Raw genomic sequence first — 22888 nt, forward strand, 5'->3', positions numbered from 1 at the left:
GAGCCTCAGAGGGAGCACAGCCCTGTGACACCTGGACTCTGGACTTCCGGCCTCCAGGACTGTGAGAGAATGAATTTCTACTCTTTTTTTTAAAATTTATTTAGTGTGTGTGTGTGTGTGTGTGTGTGTGTGTGTGAGAGAGGAAGATCAGCCCTCAGCTCACATCCCTTGTCAATCCTCCTCTTTTTCCTGAGGAAGACTGGCCCTGGGCTAACATCCATGCCCATCTTCCTCCACTTTATATGGGACACCGCCACAGCATGGCCTGACAAGCGGCGCATCGGTGCGCGCCCGGGATCCGAACCCGGGCAGCCAGCAGCGGAGTGCACGCACTTAACCACTAAGCCACGGGGCTGGCCCTCTACTGTTTTAAGTGACCAGTTTGTGGTAGTCTGTTACGGCAGTCTGTTACGACAGTCATGGGCCTGGTGATGTGTTCCCTTCACAGGAATGGCCTGCTCAGTCCACAGACAGGCAGTGAGCGCCTACTGTGTGTCAGGCTCAAGACCCTGGCCCGGGACACAGCCAGTGCAGCAGATGCCGTGGGAGCAGAGGATCCCGACAGAGAAGGTCGTGGGCACTAACGGAGGGCAGCCCCTCGGTGCAGGAGGGGCAGGGGCGGGCACGGTTGACCCTGCCTGGCAGTGGGGAGGGTTTCTCAGCAGAGCTGTTGCCCAGCCAGGCCTTGGGCGCAGGACCGGGGAGTGGCGTTCCAAGGCAGAGGGAGGGTGTGACCCAGACTCTGGTCTGTGCGGACATGGACGTGGAGGGCGAGGCCTCGGGCCAAGCACGGAGACCGGCCTCCCCTCAGCAGCCCTGCTCTGCCCACTCACCTCGTGCAGGAAGCCCATGAGATAGCTGAGGACGGCGTAGTTGTGTTCCGGAAGGCTCTGCAGGATCTGGCGGCAGTAGGTCACCCGCAGGCTGCTCTCCACACCTGCAATGGCCCAGTCCTTCCTGAGCCGGCTCCCTCCTGGGTCCCTCCCGAGAGGAGGGCACGAGCGCAGGGAAGACGACAGCCCCACGGTCGAGCCTGGAGCCCCACTCACTCCCTGGTCATGTGGCTGCTCTCACAAACCCCTCTCTTCTCTGAGCTCTGGTCCCTTCTGCACAACGAGCACCCACCGTAACTACTACCTCCCAGAAGGCCTGTAAAGCCAGATCTCTTTATAAATGGGACTGGTCTAGGCCAGGGGTCGGCAACCCGCAGCCCGAGGGCCAAAGGGCGTATTTTTGCCAACAAAGCTTTATTGGCCCAGAGCCATCCCCATTCACTTACACAGTCTACGGTCGCTTTTGCATCACGATGACAGAGTTGAGTCTGGCCCACGCTTAGCCGGCCCTGCTCTGGACTCGCGTGACCTGTTTAGGATTCCCAGCAGCGCAGGTCCCCACATCCACCAGGGCCTGGATTTGCTGTCCCAGACTCTGAGACGCCCACCCCCAGGTCCCTCTTAACTACATCCTCCACTGAGCGCCATACACTTCAAGTCAAACTCACCAGTCAACGAGCATTCACCAAGCTCCCACCACAGAAGCGCATGCACACACTCACACACACTCACACCCCAGTACCCCAACACGCTGACCCCCCGCCCCACCGCCCAGCCTCGAGCGGGGTTACCACGAACACTGTGCTCTTTACCAATACGACCACTGACGAGAGACACAAAATCCCCTCCTGTGAACGTTCTCGTTGGCTTTTTAATAGAAGCCATTCTTCCACGAACTCAAGCTGTTGGTGGGCAATTTGAATGGACAAGGAGTTCCTGTGAAATCAGTATTTCCACGGAACCAATGTGCTTGGAGTCCACCGTCTTGCTGCCCAGGATCTTAGCTCTCCAGCCTCGACCTCATCTTGCTAAGAACTATGGTCCCAGAGTGCATCCTGGTGTGAGGTCCCCTCCGGCTCTCACTACGGTCCCTTCAAGAAAGAATACTCCCTGGCGAGCTGGAGGGCCAGCTCGCTGACTGTCACAAATGTACAGAGCACTTACTGTGTGCCAGGAACCATGCCAAGCATTTTATGCATATTTAATCCTTAAAGCTGCCTCAATTTTATATAGACGAGGGAAGTGAGCTCAGAGAGGTTAAGTGACTTGCCCAAGGTCACACAGCTAATGCAAGGTAAAGCCCAGGCTTGGATCCATATCTGTTCAGCTCTGACCAGTGCTCTTAGCCTCCTCGCTAGACACTGGACGGTCGTCCCAGCAGCAGTTTCCTTTTTCCCTGGATACCACAGGCCACCCAGAAAGCCCATTTCCTCCAGAGTGTTCCCTGCAAGAGCCTTTGCATCACTTCAAGAAGAAACACACCCCACCTGAATACGGTTGCCAGACAAAATAGATGACACAGGTTAAATCTGAATTTCAGACAAACAGAAAATACTTTTTAGTATAGATATGTCCCGTGCAATATTTGGAACATACTCATACTGAAAAAGTATTCATTATTTATCTGAAACTCAAATTTAACTGGGTGTCTTGTGTTTTTTATTGCCAAATCTGGCAACCCTATGCCTGAGTCACAATTCAACCAGCATCCTTAGCCTCTGGTGACATCTCGGTTTTCAACAATGGGAACTTGAGAACTAGCCGAGTCTTAAAATTAGCAGGGAGCAAAACAAAATTGGAAATAGCCCTAAATGGTTATCTGTAAAACAATAAAGTCAGTGGAACGCTATGCAGCTATTAAAAAGAATGAGTAGATGTGCATATGAGGAGGAAAGAATAAGATAGTGTAGTGTTAAAAGAACCCCAAGGCTCAGAAAGCATGTGTGAGGGGCAGTCCTGGGAAGAGAAGCAAACCCCACACAGACTGCTGCCAGGGTGGGTGTGGGCGTGGGCCCGAAGGAGTGGACAGGGGCCTCCCATTTCATTACCGAGCCTCTTGTACTGTGCAATTGTGTTTTTACTATGTGCTTGTGTTGTTTCCATCATAATAGCATTTAAAAAAATTCTCAGTGTCTGCCCCACTGCAGCCCCACTTGCTGATGCAAAAAGGCCACGGACTAAGCTTTACCCCTAAGTGACTTGTGCTTCTTATGGACAGACAGTGGTGGCCTGGCTGAGGCCAGCAGGGGTCAAGGACCTCAGCAGGGGTCCAGATGGGGTCAGCCCCCTCTCCTGGCCGGCAGTGCCCAATGGAAACAGGAGGAGGCCGGGTGCCCCCGCCCCCTTGGCCACCTCTGGAGCAGGACGTACTGGTGATCCCGAGAATCTGCTCATAGGCCTCGGAGGTCAGCAGCGGCTGGGGCAGCTCCCGCAGGAAGGTCTTCAGGATCGCAGCCGGGATGTGGATGTCCCCGTAGTCGTCAAAGTTCACGGGCTTCCCTGGACCAGAACATTGGGCGTCTGATCTCTGCCTCTGGGCTCAGGATTCCTGCTTCACAACGGGCTCTGACGCAAAACGGCTGTAAGGCTCCTGAGAGGAAGAGCCTAGGCTGGGGCCGCATGTCTGGGGCGGGACTCTGTCCCCTCTTGGAGACGGGGGTGCTGTCACCGCCCTCCTCCGCCTCTCCAGGGCACCCGGCGGAGGCTGGGGCGTGCCATTGATGTCTCTGCCGTGTGGCTCGGTCCTGCCTAGGAGTGAGCGCCCGGAGGTCAGGGCCCGGCACACAGGGCTGAGAAGGGCCGGCCGTCTCGCTTGATGAGTGAATGCACGACCGCGGGAATGACGAGGCTGCACGGGAGTGGAGGGGACACCTCCACGTGAGCGAGCTAACTGCTGCGTTAACGTCGTCGGCTGGCTCGGCTCTGCCGCCCGCCACGTCTCCTAACCTGCAGGTTTACACGCGGGCAGTCCAGGAGCCGCCTAATGGAGACGCCGCGAAACCACTCCCTACGCTTCAAACCACCTGTCTGCCTGGTTAGAGTGGAGAAACCCTACAGCAAAATGGCCTCGTGCGGCCACCTGCCCCCGGGAGCTGGGCACAGGACTCACCTGGGCAGCTGCCCCTGGCCCTGGGCTATTTTGGGGGTTGGGGGGTATCCACACTGCCTCGGGTATCAGGGGTCTGAGGCCCCGGAGGGCTGTGCGGCTGGCCAGCCGGGAGGCGCAGGGTGGGGGTCTGGGGGGCCGACTCACCTTGATTGTAGAGCCGCTGGATCTCCCGGACTGTCTGGACACTGGCTGACCTCCGGAACAGACCCTCAGTGCGGAGTCCTGTGGGGAGAAAGCCTCCGGGCATCTCACAGGTCCTAGCACATCGGGTTTCCCGAACGTTCCGTGACTCCCCCGCCCACATATCGCCCTCCTGTGGCTGGCAGGGAATGCCCTCCAGCCTAGCTTGTTTTCCTCCACTGTCCACTACCTCCACCTGTATTTATTCCTCTCAAGTCAAACTTGCCACATTCCCAACCCCAGCTGATTGCCCACCTCTGTGCCCCAGGAGAGGAGACGGGAAGAGACCCTCACTAAAGTCAGACAGAGCCAGGGCCATCCAACTCCGCCTCGTCCAGCTGTGTGACCTCGGAGAAGGCACTTAGCCTCTCTGAGCTCAGCTGCCTCGTCTGCAGAACCCCTGCCTCCGAGGGCTGAATGGGATGATGCCCGGCGCGTGCCCGGCACCCAGAAGGCCTCCGAACATGCTGCTTCCCTTTCTTCCCACGAGCCTCTAGAGCTGACCTGTCCAATACGATAGCTGCTAGCTGCACCTGGCGATTTAAATTTAATTAATTAAAATTTAAAAATCTAGTCACCCAACGCAGAGCCACATAGTAAGTGCTCTATTGGGCTATTGCCACGGGCGGCGGGTGGCGACCATTGTAGACAGTGCAGATACAGAATATGTCCAAGTTCTCTGGGACAGCACCGGCCCCAGACCCCATGTTCTCCCCCCGCCCCTCCCCAATCTCTCCTCCATTCTGGAGCTGAGTGAGCTATGCAACATGTTTATCCAAATCTGATCGGCTCCTGTGTGGAGCCCTTCCCTGTCTCATCAGCCACAGGACAGCTTCCCATGGACACTCACCACAGACCCGTGTGGTCTGGCTACTGGCCATCCACTCTCCTGCCCCACTGCCATCCCTCCAGCCTCCTGCCGGCTCCATGCTCCTTCCTACCTCCAGCCTCTGCATGTGCCGGTCCCTCTGCCTGGGGGCCTGGTCCCTCTCTTTTGGCTGAGTGACTGTAGGAGGCAGAATTCTGAGATGGCCCTCAGATTCCTGGACCCTGGGGTACACACACCTTCTCCCAGGTATTCAATCAAAGGCTAATCTAGGTGTGCAGTGAAGGGACTTTGCAGCTGGAATTCAGGTCCAAGGCAGTGGACCTTAAGATACAGAGATTATCTTGGGTGGGCCTGACCCAGTCAGGCAAGCTTTTAAAGGAAATATGTTCTTCCTGGCAACAGAGGTTCAAAGCATGGGGGCAAGGATTCGACATGTAGGAAGTTCTCCAGGGAAGGGCCCCATGGCAAGGAAGCAGGCAGCCTCTAGGAACAGAAAGGGGCCCCTGGCTGACAGCCGGCAAGCAACAGGCATCTCAGAACTACAACTGCAAAGAACTGAATTTGGTTGACAATCTGAATGAGTGCGGAAGTGGACTCTTCCCTAGATTCTCCAGAAGGGAATGCAGCCTAGCCAACACCTTGAATTTAGCCCCAGGAGACTCTGAGCAGAGAACCCAGCCCCCCTGTGCCTGGACTTCTGACTTACAGAAGCTGCGGAAATAAGACATTCATGCTAAGTTTGCAGTGATTTTTTTTGTTACACACCATAGGAAACTAATACCGTGCCCTCCCGCCCAGCTGTCAGATCTCAGGTTCCCCTGATCTCTATGGCCAGCTCGTCCCTGTCTGTGCGATTCTGTGGTTGTCACAGCTACAGCTTAACGGGGGAAACGTAACAGAGAGAATCTCCCAGTCCTGACTGTGAGCCCCCTGCGGGTGTGTCGCGGTCACAGTGGCAACCCCGGTGCCTAGACCAGGGCTGGACACAGGTGGGTGTCCAAGGACTGAATGTTTAATTCTCGTGTTCATTCAACAAACACATACCGAGTTCCTACTCTGGGCTGTTTTGTGTTTTGTTTTATTTTTTAATAAATAAAGGAATTGATACATTAGAAAAAGAGAGACCCCCGCCACAGTTTCTGGCTTTTGGTCTGTATGCGCTGTCTTTCCTCTGTTCCCGAAACACGCAACAGAATGGGAAGTACTACAAACGACAAAGTAGAGAGAAATGACAACCACGGATCCTCCAGTGGGAGGGGCGCTGTCTCATAGAAACTTTTATAATGAGAACATGCAGTTCCTGGGCACACGGGGAGCAGACCACCAGGGACCCAGCAGGGGTGGCTCCCACTCCCTGTCCAACACACCCACCCCCTGCTCTGCACTGCAGAGCCTACCCCCCTGCCCCGCCCCAGCACGACTTTCCTCCCACAAGGGTAAGAGCGGCCTCAACACGCCTTCTCCCTGGATCCGAGCTCTGGCCCCAGGCTCACCCCCTCAAGTCACTGAGTGCACCCTCCCCCCAGGCAATGGCATCTGCGGACCGAACTTATCTATCAGGTCAGAGGCCCTTTTATGGGGGTCTTCCCATGGACCAGAGCTGTCTGAAGGCTTTACACACACGCATCACCTCTTTTAGGCCCCACAACGACCCCGTGAATCAGGGACTGTTATTAACCCACTGGAGAGATGAGAAAACAGAGGCTCAGAGAAAGTAAGTAAGTGGCCCAAGTCCACACAGCTAGTACAGTGGAGCCAGGATTCAAACCCAGACAGTCGGGTCCAGAGCCCACAGCTGGAGACACTGTGCCTGAGCCCCGTCCCGTCCTGGTCACCCTCCCTGCACGGGTTCCAGCTCCTCCAGTTCCCCGGCCTGTGGGCGCTCGGGACCCCAGACGGCCTCACACTCGCAGCGGTCACATCCCCCGGCTGAGCCAGCCCTCACTCACCTTTCTCTCTCAGGTGTGTCACTGTGGACCTCAGCACAGGGGGGATCAGTTCACCTTGATTTTTGTCTTTGAGGCTGAGGGGAGAGAAAGGAAAGCCAGTTTTCACCTGCGTGTGATGGGCGATCATGGCGAGCACAGGGCTCTGGTCCTCTCTGCACCCCTGTGAATACACAGGACTGAGGAGCTGGACAGGGGGAGAGCGATGCAGTCTCGGCCCTCAGGAAGCAGGTGGTCCAGTGGCCAAAAGAGAGAGAGGAATAATAAAAATGATAGTACATCCTAAGGGCTCCCCCAGAGGGACGCACATGATACAGGGGAGACCTGGAGGTTGGGGAGGGCTTCACATGGGGCAATGTCTGAGCTGGGTTTTGAGGGATGAGTAGGAGCCTGCAGAGGACAAAAGAAAGAAGGGCATTCCAGACAGAGGGACACACACAGGGGAGGACCCAGAGGCGTGAGAAGGTTTGACCAGGAGAGCAGAACTCAGAGACCTGGACTGGATGCCGATCAATAAGAAAACATGCTTGATGGAAACCCAGTATGTTGCCTCGGACAGGCTGTTAACAATTAGTCTCCTACTGTGCTAATCTAATACAGTGCTAATTCACATAAGGGAACTTTAAAACATATGTACAAACATAAAAGAATGACCCTCCCAGACACACACACATACACACTGTGCACACCCCCCCACCCCAGCTGGCAGAGTCGGGATCTGAAGCCAGAGCCGCCCACAGTGGTCACTCCACTGCCCCCACAGGGCTCCCACTTAACACGTTTGCTTTTCCCTTTCCTCCTCTGCTGAATCCTCTTGGCCCCAGGGCAGCATGTTGAGACGCTGTGTGGATTGAGGGAAAAGAGCTCTGAGGTCAGACACTCCCGGCTGGGATCTGGCTCTGCCACGTCCTAGCTGAGAAGAGTATGGGTTTTGCTGTTCTTAGGCAGCATGTTCTTTAAATGTCAGTTAGGTTCATTTGGTCGATTGCATTGTTCAGGTTTTCTAGACTGTTGATTTTCTGTCTATTTGTTCTACCAATTATATAGAGAAGGGTACTGAAGTCTCCTATTAGAATTGCTTGTCTGTTTCTCAGTTTTACCAGGTTTTGCTGCACGTATTTTAAAGCTCTGTTACTAGTCCATAAATTTTTAGGACTATTATGTTTTCTTTATCTTTATGAAATGTCCCTCTTTGTCACTGGGCTTATTCCTTGTTCTGTAGTCAACTTTGTCTGACATTAATAAAGCCACTCCAGCTGTCTTCTGCCTGGTGGCTACAGAGTACCTCTTTTTACTTTTACCGTAACAGTCTTGTAAATTTTTATATTTTAAACATCAGTAAGATCTTCCTTTTTTAATCCAATCTGAGAATCTCTTTTATTGGAATATGTTTATGCCACTTACATTTAATGTAATTATTATAGGGGAGCAGAATTTGCTACCCCAAAACGTGTCTCTTTGGCTTGATTATTTTCAAGAGCATAAAACTCAGGAAGAAACTTTGACCTTCCCCCCAACTGCCTAAAAGAATTTAAGACAGAAGGCGTGTCCAGGAAGGAGCTGTCACCGTGTGTAACTACAGTATGATATGAACGAGGTGTGATAGGGAGGAACCCGGCTAGGCCCCTTTGATCAAAGTCCTCTCCATGTCCCATTGTCTTTGCAAACATTTGTTTACCAAATATTTGCTTTTCCATCTCCATGTGAACTGCCTTCCTCCCATTTGAAGTCCCAGACCAGGACCCCCAACACCCTCCTTTGTCTTTAGCTGAAGACGGTATTTGAGGTGGTAGCTTCGGCCATTTTGGCAAGTTACTCAGTTTTCCTGGGTGTCTCCCGTGTATGCATGTTACTAAACTTTGTTTGATTTTCTCCTGTTATTCTGTCTTATGTCAATCTAATTCTTAGACCAGCCAGAAGAACATAGAGGGTAGAGGAATATTTCTTCCTCCCCTACATTATCAATATGGCTAGTTTTAAATCCACCAACTTGATATTTACTCTTTGTTCCTTTTTCTCTCTTTTCTTGACTTCATTTTGCTGATTGAGGATTTTTTAATTTTTTAATTGAGCATTCCATTATGTCCCCCATTAATATACCAGTCGTATCTCTTTATTTGTGGTGGCCTTAATTTTACAATGCACATTTATTGTAGTACAGTCTACTTTCAAATTACACTATACTACTTTTCTTACAGTGTAAGAACCTTCCACTCCCCAACCCCATCCTTTGTGTTGTTAATGTCATACCTTGTACAATCCTCCAACATGTTATATACCCCACACTACTTTGTTACTATGTTTTTAAACAACTTACTTTCAAAGCTATTCTTAAAGTGAGAAAATAAATTTATTTTCTCACATATTTACCACTTCCAGCAATCTTCACTCTTTGTGAGGATTCCAAATTTCCATTTGGCATTATTTTTCTTCTGTCTGGCAAACTTCCCTTAACATTTCTTATAGCATAGGTGTGCTGGAAATAAATTCTCTCAGCTTTTGTTTATCTGAAAAAGTTTTTACTTACATTCATTTTTGAAAGATTTTTGCTGCGTATATAACTTTAGGTTGACAATTTTTTCCCTTAAAAAGATGAGAACTTCGAAAATTTAAAAGAGATATTGCTCCATTGCCATCTAGTTTGCATCTTTACAACGAGAAATCTGCTGTCACTCTTCTCCTGGCTCCTCTGTATGTAAAGTGTCTTTTTTCCCTCTATTTCTAAGATTTTCTCTTTGTCACAGGTTTTAAGCAATTTGATTATGATGTGCCTTGGTGTTGTTTTCTTCACGTTCCTTATGTTGTGGTTCATGGAGCTCCTTGGACCTGTGGGTTTACAGTGTTTATCAAATTTTTAAAAACTTGGCCATTTTTTCTTCAATATTTGTCTTCTTTCTTGGACTCCAATTATACATATACTAGACTGTAATATTAACATGATGCCACAGGTTGGTTTTTCTTCTTTGTGTTTCATTTTGGATCATTTCTACGGCTATGTCTTCAAGTTCACTAACCTTTTATCTGCAATGCCTGATCTTCTGTTAATCCCATCCAGTGTATTTCTCATATTACAAATTGTATCGTTCATCTCTAGAAGTTCCACTTGGATTCTTTTTAAAATATCTCTTCTTCATGTTCATGTTTTCTTCTACCTTCTTGAACATATGGACCATATTTGTAATAGTTGTTTTCACATTCTTGTCTGCTAATCCCTTGATCTTTGTCATTTCTGGATGTGATGGTTACTTTTACATGTCACCTTGACTGGGCCACAGGGGGCCCAGCTATTTGGTTAAACATTATTCTGGGAGTGTCTATGAGGGTATTTTGGGATGAAGTTAACATCTGAGTAAAGCAGACTGCTCTCCCTAATGTGGGTGGGCCTCACCCAATCTGTTGAATGCATGAATAGAATAAAAGGCTGAGTAAGGGAGAATTCACTCTCTCTGCCTAACTGTCTTTGAGCAGGGACATCGATTTTCTCCTGCCTCTGGACTCTGATTCAGACTGGAATCTACACCATCAGCTCTCCTGGGTCTACAGTTGCCAACTGCAGATACTGGGACTCAGCCTCCATAACCACTTGAGCCAATTCCTTACAGTAAATATCCTATTGGTTCTATTTCTCTAGAGAACCTAGACTAATACACTGGGTTTGTTTCTATTGATTGTTTTTTATCCTGGTTATGGAACATTTTCCCTGCTTCTGCACATGCCTTATAATTCTTCTTTGGGAATTTTACATTGTTGGTTGCTGGACTTTTTTGTATTCCTTTGAATGGAAATGAACTTTATTCTGTCTTGCTTTAAGTCATTTGGGAACAGGTAGATCTTTTCAAGGATTGCTTTTAATTTTGTTAGGGAGGGTCTCGAGCAGTCTTTAGCCCAGGGCTAATTTAGCTCCACTACTAAGATGACACCCTTCTGGGGACTCCACCCAATGACTTCAGTATTAAAGTCTTTCCACTTTAGCTGGGGGAACACTTACCATTCCCAGCCCTGGGTGAGCTCTGACAGTTTTCTGGTCTAACACTTTCCAGTGGTGCTTTTCATTTCCTCTTGTATATAAACAGTTCAAACATATGCTAAAGACTTGAGGGGGAAGGCACTGAGCACAGGAGAGGGTGTCTTGTAGGAGGTGAGGGAGGGTCTGTTGGGGAGAAGGAGGTGCCCGCTTCCTTCCTGGAGCCTCTGAGTTCCAGGGCAAGAGGGGCCAGCCTGATGTGTGGCTTTGACCCCTGGCTTCAGGCTCTATGAAGCGCATGACCTTTCTGGAGGGTGATTCCATAAAACATGCCAAAAACCTTAAAAATGGCCACATTCTTTGATCCTGTAAATTCATTTCTAGGAATTCATCCCAAGGAAATGACTGAGGATGCTCATGCAAGACCTGTGTCTGGTTCTTTTTTTTTTTTTTTGGCTGAGGAAGATTTGCCCTGAGCTAACATCTGTTGCCAATCTTCCTCTATTTTGTATGTGAACCGCTGTCACAGCATGGCCGCTGATAGACAAGTAGTGTAGGTCCATGCCCGGGAACCGAACCTGGGCCGCCGAAGTGGAGTGTGCTGAACTTAACCACTAGGCCACTGGGCCTGGCCCGACCTGTATCTGGTTCTATCTCTTCAAATCCAGCGTCTGACATACGACCTGAGTCACCGTAGATGTCTGGCCGCTGATGGGAAGAGCAGATTCATACTGCATCCTCTGACGGCCTTCCAGCCATCCCTGCCGAGTGTCAGGACATGAGGCAGTGCCTCGGACCCTCCTGACCAGCCAGGCTTCCAGCTGGACACCACCAAGTGACCTCTGCCAACGCCACAGAGCAAACTTGCCCGGCTGAGCTCCACTCAAATTCCAGGCCCACTGAAATCAGGAGATGTAATAAAATGGTTATTGTCTGAAGCTACCAAGTGTTGGGGGAATTTGCGATGCACCATAGATATCCAGAAGACATGGTCATGAACGGACAGAGCCAGGACTCAGACCCACGAGTTGAGCCTAGACTCTCTGCTCTTGTATATCATCTATTTAATTTACATTGCAATTTTATTAGCCTAAATGAGAGACTGGCGGTGGACGCTGGGAGAGGCCAGGTGACCAGCACAAGGTCCCGCAGCCCAGCGGTGGCAGAGCTGGAGGCAAGGCCGGCCTTGATTTAAATCTACGCTCTTTCTGCAGCCGTTCATCAGGCGGCCGTGATATTAATTCTGCTTTTCCTTTTATTCCAAGATTTACAGAGGACTCAAATGTTTGGTCCATGTGAACAATGATTAAAACTTCACCAACAGCAATGATAGACCTTTGCCTGTCCTGATCTTGATGGGAAGTTGGGTTTTTGCTGTTTTCTCTTTTGCTGAAGCTGTGCGTCCAGGACGTGGAACAACAATCCAGCTGGCAAATGGCCCGAGGACCGTCACTGCCTTTGCTGGGCCAGGCTGCCACAGGAATGTGGGCCGGACCCCCCGCCCCTGCCTCGACTTAATTTCCTGTGTGTCCCTGTTAGGGAGGAGGTGGCCTGGGGCCCAAGCAGCATCCAGGTGATCTCCTCTGCGCCCCCGGGGAGGGAGGGATATGATGGATGGGTCTTTTCCCAGGACGCTCCGAAGCTGCAGGCTCCTCCCTCCTCCCTGCTTCCTCCAGCAGCCACAGACCCATTTAAGTGCTGACCCTGCCCTTAGGAGGTGGGTGACCCTCAGCCAGTCTTATCCTCTCCAGCCTCAGTTTCCCCATCTGGAAGCAGAGATGCTGGCAACCTCCCTCCAGCGAGCAGCAAATAAACCATGAGGGATGTGAATGGCTTTGTTAAGCTGTAAGTCAAAGGTCCTAACAATTAAAATCATTGGAATGCCAGGGGCTGATCGACTTGCCAGGCCAGAGGCCAGAGGCCCATTTCACAGATGAAGAAACAGGTCCAGCATGCTGAGCTGACGCCCAGAGTCACACAGCCTGAGGGCCTGGGTCTGCCGATTCCAAAGCCCAGGCTAGTTCCTGATTCTGGGGATGGGGCCCAGCTGGGGCCTACCGAACACACCCGACACCGATGGGCTGTGATCGCGACGAGCTAATAAAAGACCTCTCTGCCTAGAGGTCAGCTGACATTTTGTTGTTTAAAAGCAGACTTCCGGAGCAGGAAGGGGCCTGTGAGAGCGCGCGAAGCTGAGGTCTCAGAAGGGGAGGGATTTGCCCGAAGTCGCAGGGCTCCCAGCCTAGCCTGCCTGCCTCTGCCCGTGCATTTAAGGAGCACCGACACCCAGCCTAACGCAGAACCGGGGCCCTAGCATTAAATTACTGCTCTCGGTAGAGCAGAACCCACAGTTTGGATTTCCCCTCCCCTCCCTATCCGCTACTTGCTGGCTGGGAGAGAGGCTTGCTCAATGGAGTGGCAGAGGCAGTGCAGAGAATGACAATTACCCCAGGGGACTCTGGAGAAAAGAGGCAGTGCACTTCCTGGCTGGGCGGGGACGCCCAGGGTGGCAGCGAATCCTATCACAACACCTCCCTCCCCGTGCGTCTCCACGTGTGTGGATCAGGGCCAGGTCTCCACAAGGGTGTGTGGACTGTGTCAAACCCACACACTGAACTAGAGTTCCAAGGTGCACACCAGGCAGGCAGCTCTCGGAGGCAGAGTGCAATTCACCGGTCAGCATAGTGCAATTCACCGGTCAGCAGTGCGCTCTCGGCCAGCCGCCCACCTCCCTGAGGGCACTGAGGATTCTCAGCACATAATTCTTGCTCGTAGCCCCTCCCCTAGGGACACACGCCTAGAGGAATTCAGAGCATGTTTCTTCCCTGGTTTTGTACGCAGGAATGCACGGACAAAGAGAAACTGTGGCTTGTTAAAAACAGTAGGGACGAGGAGCAAGAGGGCAACCTGACCCTGCAGTGACAATGGGCAGCGCGGAGCAGGCCTGCCTCGCTGGGCACCAGGCTTCCTCGGCCCTCTGAGATGGTCGTCCATCTCACGTCCCCTCCCGATTTCTGACGCGGGATGGATGGCTGCAGCTCACATCACTGACCTGCGAAGGTCTCAGCCACCAAGTCGGCCGGGAGGCCCTGGGCGCTGACAGAACTGGGCAGTGTGCGTGAACATCACAGGAACCCCCGTGTATTAGGGCCCCACTGTGCACTGGGCACGCTACTAAGCCTGTTGGCTTCATCATGGTGCTCCATTTTTATAGAAGACAAAACCGAAACTCAGAGAGACAAATTGTTTTACCCAAAGTCACACAGCTTAGAGTTCAAATCAAAATCTGACTCCCAGGTCCCTGTACCTGGAGCAGACCACAGGCTTGTATTTTGAGTTGGGGGCTTGGTGTGAGGTGGGGGCGCAGGGAAGTGGCAATAAGGCCCGGGAATGCTGTGATCCTACCTCTGCACAGCTGGCCCTCCTTGGGAGGTGAATGAGGAGCAAGAAACAGTTTTGTATCATCAGCCAGACCAGTCCCCAAAACTCTAATGGGGTAGGAGGCTCTGGCAAGTCTGGCTGGCACACATGACCTAGAACCAGAGCCTAAGGAAAGCCCACTCCTCACCCCAGGGCCATTCCCAAATACCAGCATCTTATGCTCCCTGGACAGCCACATGCTGCAGGAGACCAAGACAAGAGCATCCTGAGCATGCAGGGAAAGAGAACAGAAAGCCAGACACCCATCATCTCTTTCCTTGCAAAAGCAGGCCCTGGCTCAGCTGGAAAGAAGCAGAAGTTAAAAGGGCCACACGGTCCTGCTCTCTAATAAACAGTCCACGGAACATCTCTGAATCTGTCCCCATCGATCACATTTCCTCCAAATGGGGAAAGAGGAGGAGAGGTGGGGAGGAGACACACACCCACTTCTCCCAAGAGTCTGAAAATTCCACGATCCTTCTAGTTCTTCCTTCTCCCACCTACCCGCCCTCTCACCTCTACAAGAAGAAATAGGGAACACAGGTAAAGGGAACTCCATGGATAAATATAAAAGGCAGTGCACATGTATTATCGTTTGCAGCTCTTTTTCCCCTCTTACCTGATTTGAAAGGCCACTGCATAGACCAAGAATTATAAAGATGTGTTAGTGGGCATAAAATAAAGATGTAATTTGTGTGACAATCACAGCACAAAAGAGGGGAGAAGGAAAGAGCAAAATTTTTGAATACTATGGAAAGAAAGTTATTATTAATCAGAACAAGATTGTTACAATTAAGATGTTAATTCTAATCTCTAGGGCAACTACTAAGAAAATACTAAAAAAAAAAAATTGAAAAAGAAACAAAAGAATTAAAATGGCACACTAGAAAATATCTATTTAACACAAAAGAGGGTAGTAACGGAGGAATAGAGGAACAAAAGAGACGACATATAGAAAACAAGTACGAAATGGCAAGCATAAATCCTATCTTATTAGCAATACATTAAATGTAAATTGATTAAACACTCCAATCAAAAGGCAGAATGGGGGAGAAACATGATCCAGTTGTATGCTGCCTACAAGAGACATATTTGAGATGAAAAGACACCAACGGGTTGAAAGTACAAGGATGAAAAAAGATATACCATGCCAACAGTACCTAAAAAAAGCTGGAGTGACTATACTAATATCAGACAAAGTAGACTTTAGGACAAAAATTGTTACTAGTGACAAAGAAGGACATTTTATGATGGCGAAAAGGGTCAATCAATCAAAAAAACTCAGAAATTATAAAAATGTATGCACCTAACAATAGAGTCTCAAAACACATAAAGGAAAAACTGATAGAAATGAAGGGAGAAACAAAGAATTTAACAATAATAGTTGGAAACTTCAATCCTCCACTTTCAATAATGAGTAGAACAACCAGGAAGAAGATCAACAGAGAAACAGAAGACTTGAACAACACTATAAACCTATGAGACCAGCAGATACGGAACACTCCACCCAACAACAACAAAATACACATTCTTCTCAAGTGCCCATGGAACACTCTCCAGGATAGGCCATACGTTAGATCATACTGGTCTCGATAAATTTAAAAGGAATTAAATCATATAAAGTCAGTTCTCCAACCACAATGAAGTGAAATGAGAAATCAATAACAAATATGTGAAAATTTAACAACAGATCAGTAAAAGCCAATGGGTCAAAGAAAAAAAAATCACAAGAGAAATTAAAAAATACTTTAAGATTAATTAAAATGGAAACACAACATACAAGCACTTATGGGCTGCATCTGAAGCAAGGCTTAGCGAGAAATTTATAGCTGTAAATGCCTAAATCGAAAAGAAGGAAGATCTCAAATCAATAACCAAAACTCCCATCTTAAGAAACTAGAAACAGAAGAGTAAACTAACCCCAACACAAGCAAAAGGAAGGAAATAATTAAGATTAGAGTGGAAATAAACTGAGAATAGAAAAACAATGGAGAAAATCAACAAAACCAAAAGTTGGTTCCTTGAAAAGATCAACAAAATTGACAAGGCTTTAGCTGGACTGACCAAGAAAAAAAGATTTAAATTACCACAATCAGGAATGAAGAGGGGACATTACTGAGATGTTACAGAAATAAAGCATTATAAGGGGGTACTATAAACAATTGTATGCTGACCAATTAGACAACCTGAATGAAATGGACAAACTCCTAGAAACATACAAACTACCAAAACTGACTCAAGAGGAAATGTAAAATATAAATAAATATGACAAGTTAAAAGACTGAATTAGTAATCAAACCTTCCCACAAAGAAAAACTCAAGATGAGACGGCTTCCCTGGTGAATTCTACCACATGTTGAAAGAAGGATTAAACTCTAATCCTGCACAAACTCTTCCAAAAAATAGAAGAGGAGGGCACACTTCCCAATTCTACGAGGCTAGCATTACCAAAAGCAGACAAAGACATCACAAGACAACACAACCACAGATCAATATTTCTTATATAGACACAAAATCCTCCACAAAATATTAGCAAAACAAATCCAGCAACATATAAAAAAAGATAATATACTGTGAACACATGTGATTTATCCCACGAATACAAGCTTCATGCAACATATGAAAACCAATCGATGTAATATGCCACATAAATAGTATAAAGGAAAAAAAGCCACGTAGTCATTTCAATACAGGCAAAAAAAAGCATCTGACAAAATCTAACACCCTTTCATGGAAAAAAAAAAAAACACCTCACAAACTGGGAATAGAAGGGTTTTCCTCAATCTGATAAAGGACATCTATGAAAAACTCACAGCTGATATACTTAATGGTGAAAGACTGAACGATTTCCCAGTAAGATCAGTAACAAGACAAGGACGTCTGCCCTCATCACTTCTATGCAACATTGCACTAGAGGTTTTAGCCAGTGCAATTAGGCAAGAAAAGGAAATAAAAGACATCCATGTCTTTGAAAAGAAGAAGTAAAACTACCTCTATTTGCAGATGTCATGATCTTGGACACAGAAAATATTAAAATATTTCGCAAAAAATCTATTAGAACTAATAAATGAGTTCAGCTAGGTTGCAGGATATGAGATCAGTATACAAAAATCAATTCTGGGGCCGGCCCTGTGGCTTAGCGGTTAAGTGCGCGCGTTCCACTGCTGGTGGCCCAGGTTCGGATCCTGGGTGTGCGCTGATGCACCACTTTTCAGGCCATGCTGAGACTGTGTCCCACATACAGCAACTGGAAGGATGTGCAACTATGACATACAACTATCTACTGGGGCTTTGGGGGAAATAAATAAATTGTTTAAAAAAAAAAAAGGGTAACTTCTGCTCAGTTTTCAGTGCTTCTCCTGCATCTGCTGTTTCTTTAAAAAAAAAAAAATCAATTCTATTTCTCTACACTAACAATGAAGAATCAAGTGAAATTAAGAAAAACAATTCCATTTACAACAGCATCACAAAAAATAAAATACTTTAAAAATAAATTTAACAAAACAAGTGCAAAACTGGTACACTGAAAAGTACAAAACATCATTAAAAGAAATTTAAAAGATCCAAATAAGTGGAAAGACACCTCCTGTTCACGGATTGGAAGACTTAATAGTGTGAAGATGGCAATACTTCCCAAACTGATGTACAGAGACAGCAAAGTCCCTATTGAAATCTTAGCTGCCTTTTTCAGAAATTGACAAGCTGATTCTAAAATTAATACTGAAATTCGAGGGACCCAGAATAGCCAAAACAATCTTGAAAAGAAGAACAAAGTTGGAAGACTCACACTTCCCAATTTCAAAACTTACTACAAAACTACAGTAATAAAGATAGTATGGCGCTGGTACATACATGAATGGAATAGAAGTGAGAGTCTAGAAATAAACCCTCATGTTTAGGGTCAATTAGTTTTTGACAAGGGTGCCAAGGCAATTCAATGGGGGAAAAGAATAGTCTTTTTAACAAATGATCCCCGTCTGTGTGGAGTCATCAGGGAAGGCCTCCTGGAGGAGGGGACTATGAAGGAGGGATAAGAGCAGTGAGGTTGGGCAGCAAGAACTGGCTCATGTTGTCTGCGCACCTTACTGTTAAGCCCCCCTGGCCCTGGAGGGTATGGAGGGCAGGGTTTCAACTCCAGTTACAGGGAAAGAAACTGGGATGAGAAGTTAAGTCACTAGCTCGACTTTCCAAAGCTGGAAAGTGCCAGAGCTGGGATGTGACCCGCATCCCCCCTCACCCTAAGGAGGCTGCACCTCTGACTCTCCACTCCCCACAGCTGCCCAGATAGGGCTGTACGTAAGGCACATGCACGCTTCCATGTTCCCTCTTCAGGGATGGCAAGCAAGCAAAGATCTGAATGTCTGACTTCCCCTTAATATATTAACCTAATCATCTTGTTCTAAGGTATAGCTTCTGCCGCGTGCTTTTGAACTTAACTCAGCAAATTAACATTTGTGAACAGGATTTGCTTAGGAATTTTAATGACTTTCATTCATTCACAGGCCAAACAAATTACACATTTGGTGCTTTATTTAACATGTCTATTGCCATTTTATTACAGTCATTCGCAATGAAACAGCACACAATGTTAATTTAAAGAGGCCACTGCAGGGACCAGCTCTCCAGGAGGCACTCACAGAAGGGTTTTCCAGGGTTGTCCAGTGATGCTCACGGTTCCCTAAAGACACAATGAACTGACTTTCACAGTTATGACCGGCCTGGCATGGGACTGAACCACGGCCTTCATAACGGACATTTCTAATGTCTGTCTTCGATCTGCTAACCGACAGCCCCAGAGTTCAAATACTGTGTCAACACGTTCTGAAAGGCAGCTGCTCACAACACAAGGCCAAAGGGCCCTGGTGAATTTCACAGAGCCAAGAAGGCTACACAAATTACTAAGAGTTTCCCCCAAACTGCACTCAGGGAGACGGCTTCAGAAATCCATGAAGTGTTTTTGGTTTTCATTTTTAAAGTTTTATTAGACAATAAGGAGACAGAAGTGGTTCTGAACAGCACAATAGGCAATCTGAAAGGCACTGCTAGAACCATTGGCTAAGGGACCGACAATGGAAATGCCAGTGGCCTCGGCCACGGCCACCCGAGCACCCCTGTGTGTCAGAACACACCAAGAGCAGATCAGCGCAGCAGAACCACAGGACGGGCCAGGAGCCTCAGAAACTTGGGGAAAACGGTCACCTGATGGCTTGAAAATCCAGGAGCCTGCTGGGGGGCCTCAGGGGACCCTCCTCTGAGAGCTGAGTGCTCACCAGCGCCCCCGGAGGGGCCCGTGGTCACTGCAGGTGCCTCCCCGCTCTGCCTTCCCAGGCCACCCCCACAGGCACAGGGGTCCACACCAGCACATTTTTACAATGTTTAAAAAAGGAAAAGGAAGTGATGTTCGGTAACTTTTGTTCCAGATACATTTGGGGGGAGCACTGTATTTCAACACATACTGTGCTAAGTAAGTGCTCACAAAACGCCTCTGCGGGAACTCCACTTGTGCGCATGTCTGATGAGGGGGTGGGGGACACCCAACAGACGAGAGCTGCCACTTTAAATAAAGTTAGAATCTCAGTGCCTCAGCTGCACTAGCCACATTTCCAGTGCTCAGTAGCCACACACAGACAGTGCAGACCATGTCTATCATCTCGGAAAGTTCTAGAAAACAATGGTCCATCTTTAGCCTCTGTGACACACCTAAGGTGCCCACCCCCACCTCCTTACCTGCATGCCTCCCCCTCCTTGGCTCCGTCTCCCAGGCCCCACCCTCCAGCCCTCATCAAGTTCACGGGGAGGAGATTCGCCCGCTCTGGGAAGGAGGTTTCGGCCCATCTCACTCCCCACTTACCCACACAACCAGCCGCCTCTCCCTGCCCCTGTGTGAGTTCCCTACGGCTGTATAACTAATTCTCATCAACTCAGTGGTTCAGAACCACACAAGTTATCATCTGACACTTCTGGAGCGGTCAGCGTCTACGATGGGTCAGCAGGGCCGTGTTCCCCCCGGAGGCTCCAGGGGGGAATGCATTCATTCCTGGTCTTTTCCAGCCTCTAGAGGCCGCCTGCCTCCCTTGGCTCGTGGCCCCACATCATTCCAACCTCTGCTTCTTGCTTCTGACCTCACATCTCCTCTGACTCTGACCCTCCTGCCTCCCCCTCATGAGGACCCTTGTGATGACACTGGGCCCCCTGGATAAGCCCTCATCCCAAGATCCTTAACCCAGTCACATCTGCAAAGTCCCTTTCACCATGCAAGGTGACATATTCACAGGTTCCGGGGATCAGGACCCGGATGTTCTTAGGGCCATTATTCTGCCTACCACACCCTGCCCTCCTTCACTCTAGGCCAAGAAGAAAGAAGGGGGTCCCCATGGCCGTGTCTGCCACCCCTGAACCCCAGAGTCTGGGAGAGAGGATGATGAGGAGTCCCCATGCCCAGATGCTTCAGGAAGGGCAAGTGACAAGTACGAGGTGGCAGGCAGGTGTCCCCAACCCCGTAGCCTGGATGCTGCCCAGGGCCTTCTCAATTTTCAATCTCTCGAGAAGTGTTTCAAGGTCCACCACAGGTCTTAAAGATCATCAGATTTTTATGTAAGAAAACAAATCGCGTGCAAGTTTCCAAAAGAAATGACTAACTTGGGGCCAGCCCGGTGGCGCAAGCGGTTAAGTGCGCGCGCTCCGCTGTGGCGGCCCGGGGTTCGCCGATTTGGATCCCGGGCGCGCACCAACACACTGCTCGTCAAGCCATGCTGTGGCCATGTCCGGTATAAAGTAGAGGAAGATGGGCACGGATGTTAGCCCAGGGCCAGTCTTCCTCAGCAAAAAGAGGAGGATTGGCAGATGTTAGCACAGGGCTGATCGCCTCACAAAAAAAAAAAAAAAAGAAGAAATGACTAACTTAAGTGGGTGGAACTGAGCAAATGGCTCTCCAGGACCCACCGCCACCCTCCAGGCCCTGGTTTTCCTGTACATGGTCGTGGGATAAAACATCTCCTTCATCTTCCATCATTCCAGGTGCCTCAATGCCTGGCCTGCTGCCAGAAGCAGAGGATACAGGATGGACAAGGAGCTCACCGCCAAGCGGCGGAAACAGCCAGAAAGGCTCCCCAAGGCAGCCTGCTCGGGTGGGGCTGCGATGGAGGAGGGCCCTGTGTGCAGTCAGTCAAGAGCATCAGGTAAGGCTGCCTGGAGGTGCCACTGTTGACGAGTCTCAAAAGAGATGAAGTTGGCCAGAACAGGTGGCCCAGAATCCTTTACAAGAAGTCATTCAAGATTGAAGATCACATCACCTAAATCATTTCAGAAATAAGCAAACAAGCTGAGGGGGGAGTGAGTTCGAGGTCATGGGGTAATCAGGGGTAAGAGCAGCCAGGAAGGACAGGATACGCTGTGGTAACAACAGCCCCTAGATCTCAGCGGCTGAGCCCAACAGAAGATTATTCTCACTCGTGCTCCGCTCCCGGCGTGGGTGTCAGGGGGCGGCACGCTGTGGCCACGCAGGGATGCAGGCTGGCGAGGCGCCATCTCCTCCCAGCTTATGCCACCATGAGAGGCACACTGCACACTGGCCCCCACGGCTCCCTCCCAAGGTGACCGCCCACAGCTGCTCCTGTGTCATCGGCCAGAGCAGGGCCTGCGGCCGCGCTTCACCTCAAAGGTGGTGGGAAGGGCCCCGGCCGTGGCCTGGGGGTCGGGAGCCAGAACAGCCTGTGAGCAGCGGTGACAAAAGCTACGGTGAGACCAGTCCCTGGTCCTCTGCCACTGTCACACAGGCGCACAGGCACACACAGAGCGGGCACTCCCGCCCGCGTGCCCATCACTCACGCCTCAGGTTTCCCGCAGGGCTAAGTGGGTGCCGAAGGCCCAGGTCTGGGGAGACCTCCCTGACACGGGAGTGTCCTCCAGCCCCACGGAGGAAACAGGAGCACCCGCGCCCCGAGCAGGCCGCGTCCCGGGCTCACTTACTATTGCAGACTGACGCCGAACTGCTGGGTGGGCAGAGGGGGCCGCGGCGGCGGCGTCTTGGCGGCAGGGGGCGGCCGGCCCTTGTGCAGGTGCCGGAGCTCCTCGTCGTACCTGCGGACACACAGACGCACGGCTCTCACCTCGCGGCGGGAGGATGCCGGCCCCGAGGGGCTGCTTCCGGACATGTCTGGGGGCCAGACGCCGCACGACCATCTATAGCATACCTCAGCCTCATCCTTCTGGGCCCACATGCCACGCCGCCATCTCACACACATGCGCGTGCACACACACACACTCGCAACCCCCCATTGCTGGGGATCTTCACACAAAAGACAGGAAGGGTAGGGGCCGGCCCGGTGGCGCAAGCGGTTAAGTGCGCGCGCTCCGCTGCGGCGGCCCGGGGTTCGCTGGTTCGGATCCCGGGCGCGCACCGACGCACTGCTTGGTAAGCCATGCTGTGGCGGCGTCCCATATAAAAAAGTGGAGGAGGATGGGCACAGATGTTAGCCCAGGGCCGTCTTCCTCAGCAAAGAAAGAGGAGGATTGGCAGATGTTAGCTCAAGGCTGATCTCCTCACAAAAAAAAAAAAAAAAAAAAAAAAAAAGACAGGAAGGGTAGTTTGACCCCCATCAAATGTCC

The 22888-nt window shown here is 49.8% G+C and overlaps 1 protein-coding gene across 1 annotated transcript in view; it reads right to left on the minus strand.

Annotated features, from left to right (window-relative positions):
* ARHGAP8 (Rho GTPase activating protein 8) overlaps window positions 1-22888 on the minus strand; it is a 52947-nt gene that overhangs the window by 1958 nt on the left and 28101 nt on the right. The window contains 5 exon segments of the mRNA XM_058568164.1: window positions 834-937; window positions 3204-3332; window positions 4087-4164; window positions 6901-6974; window positions 22250-22360. Of these exon segments, the coding sequence (XP_058424147.1) occupies window positions 834-937; window positions 3204-3332; window positions 4087-4164; window positions 6901-6974; window positions 22250-22360 (496 nt within the window).

Source organism: Diceros bicornis, chromosome 25 (assembly GCF_020826845.1).
Source record: "Diceros bicornis minor isolate mBicDic1 chromosome 25, mDicBic1.mat.cur, whole genome shotgun sequence".
Classification (NCBI taxonomy): Eukaryota; Metazoa; Chordata; class Mammalia; order Perissodactyla; family Rhinocerotidae; genus Diceros; species Diceros bicornis.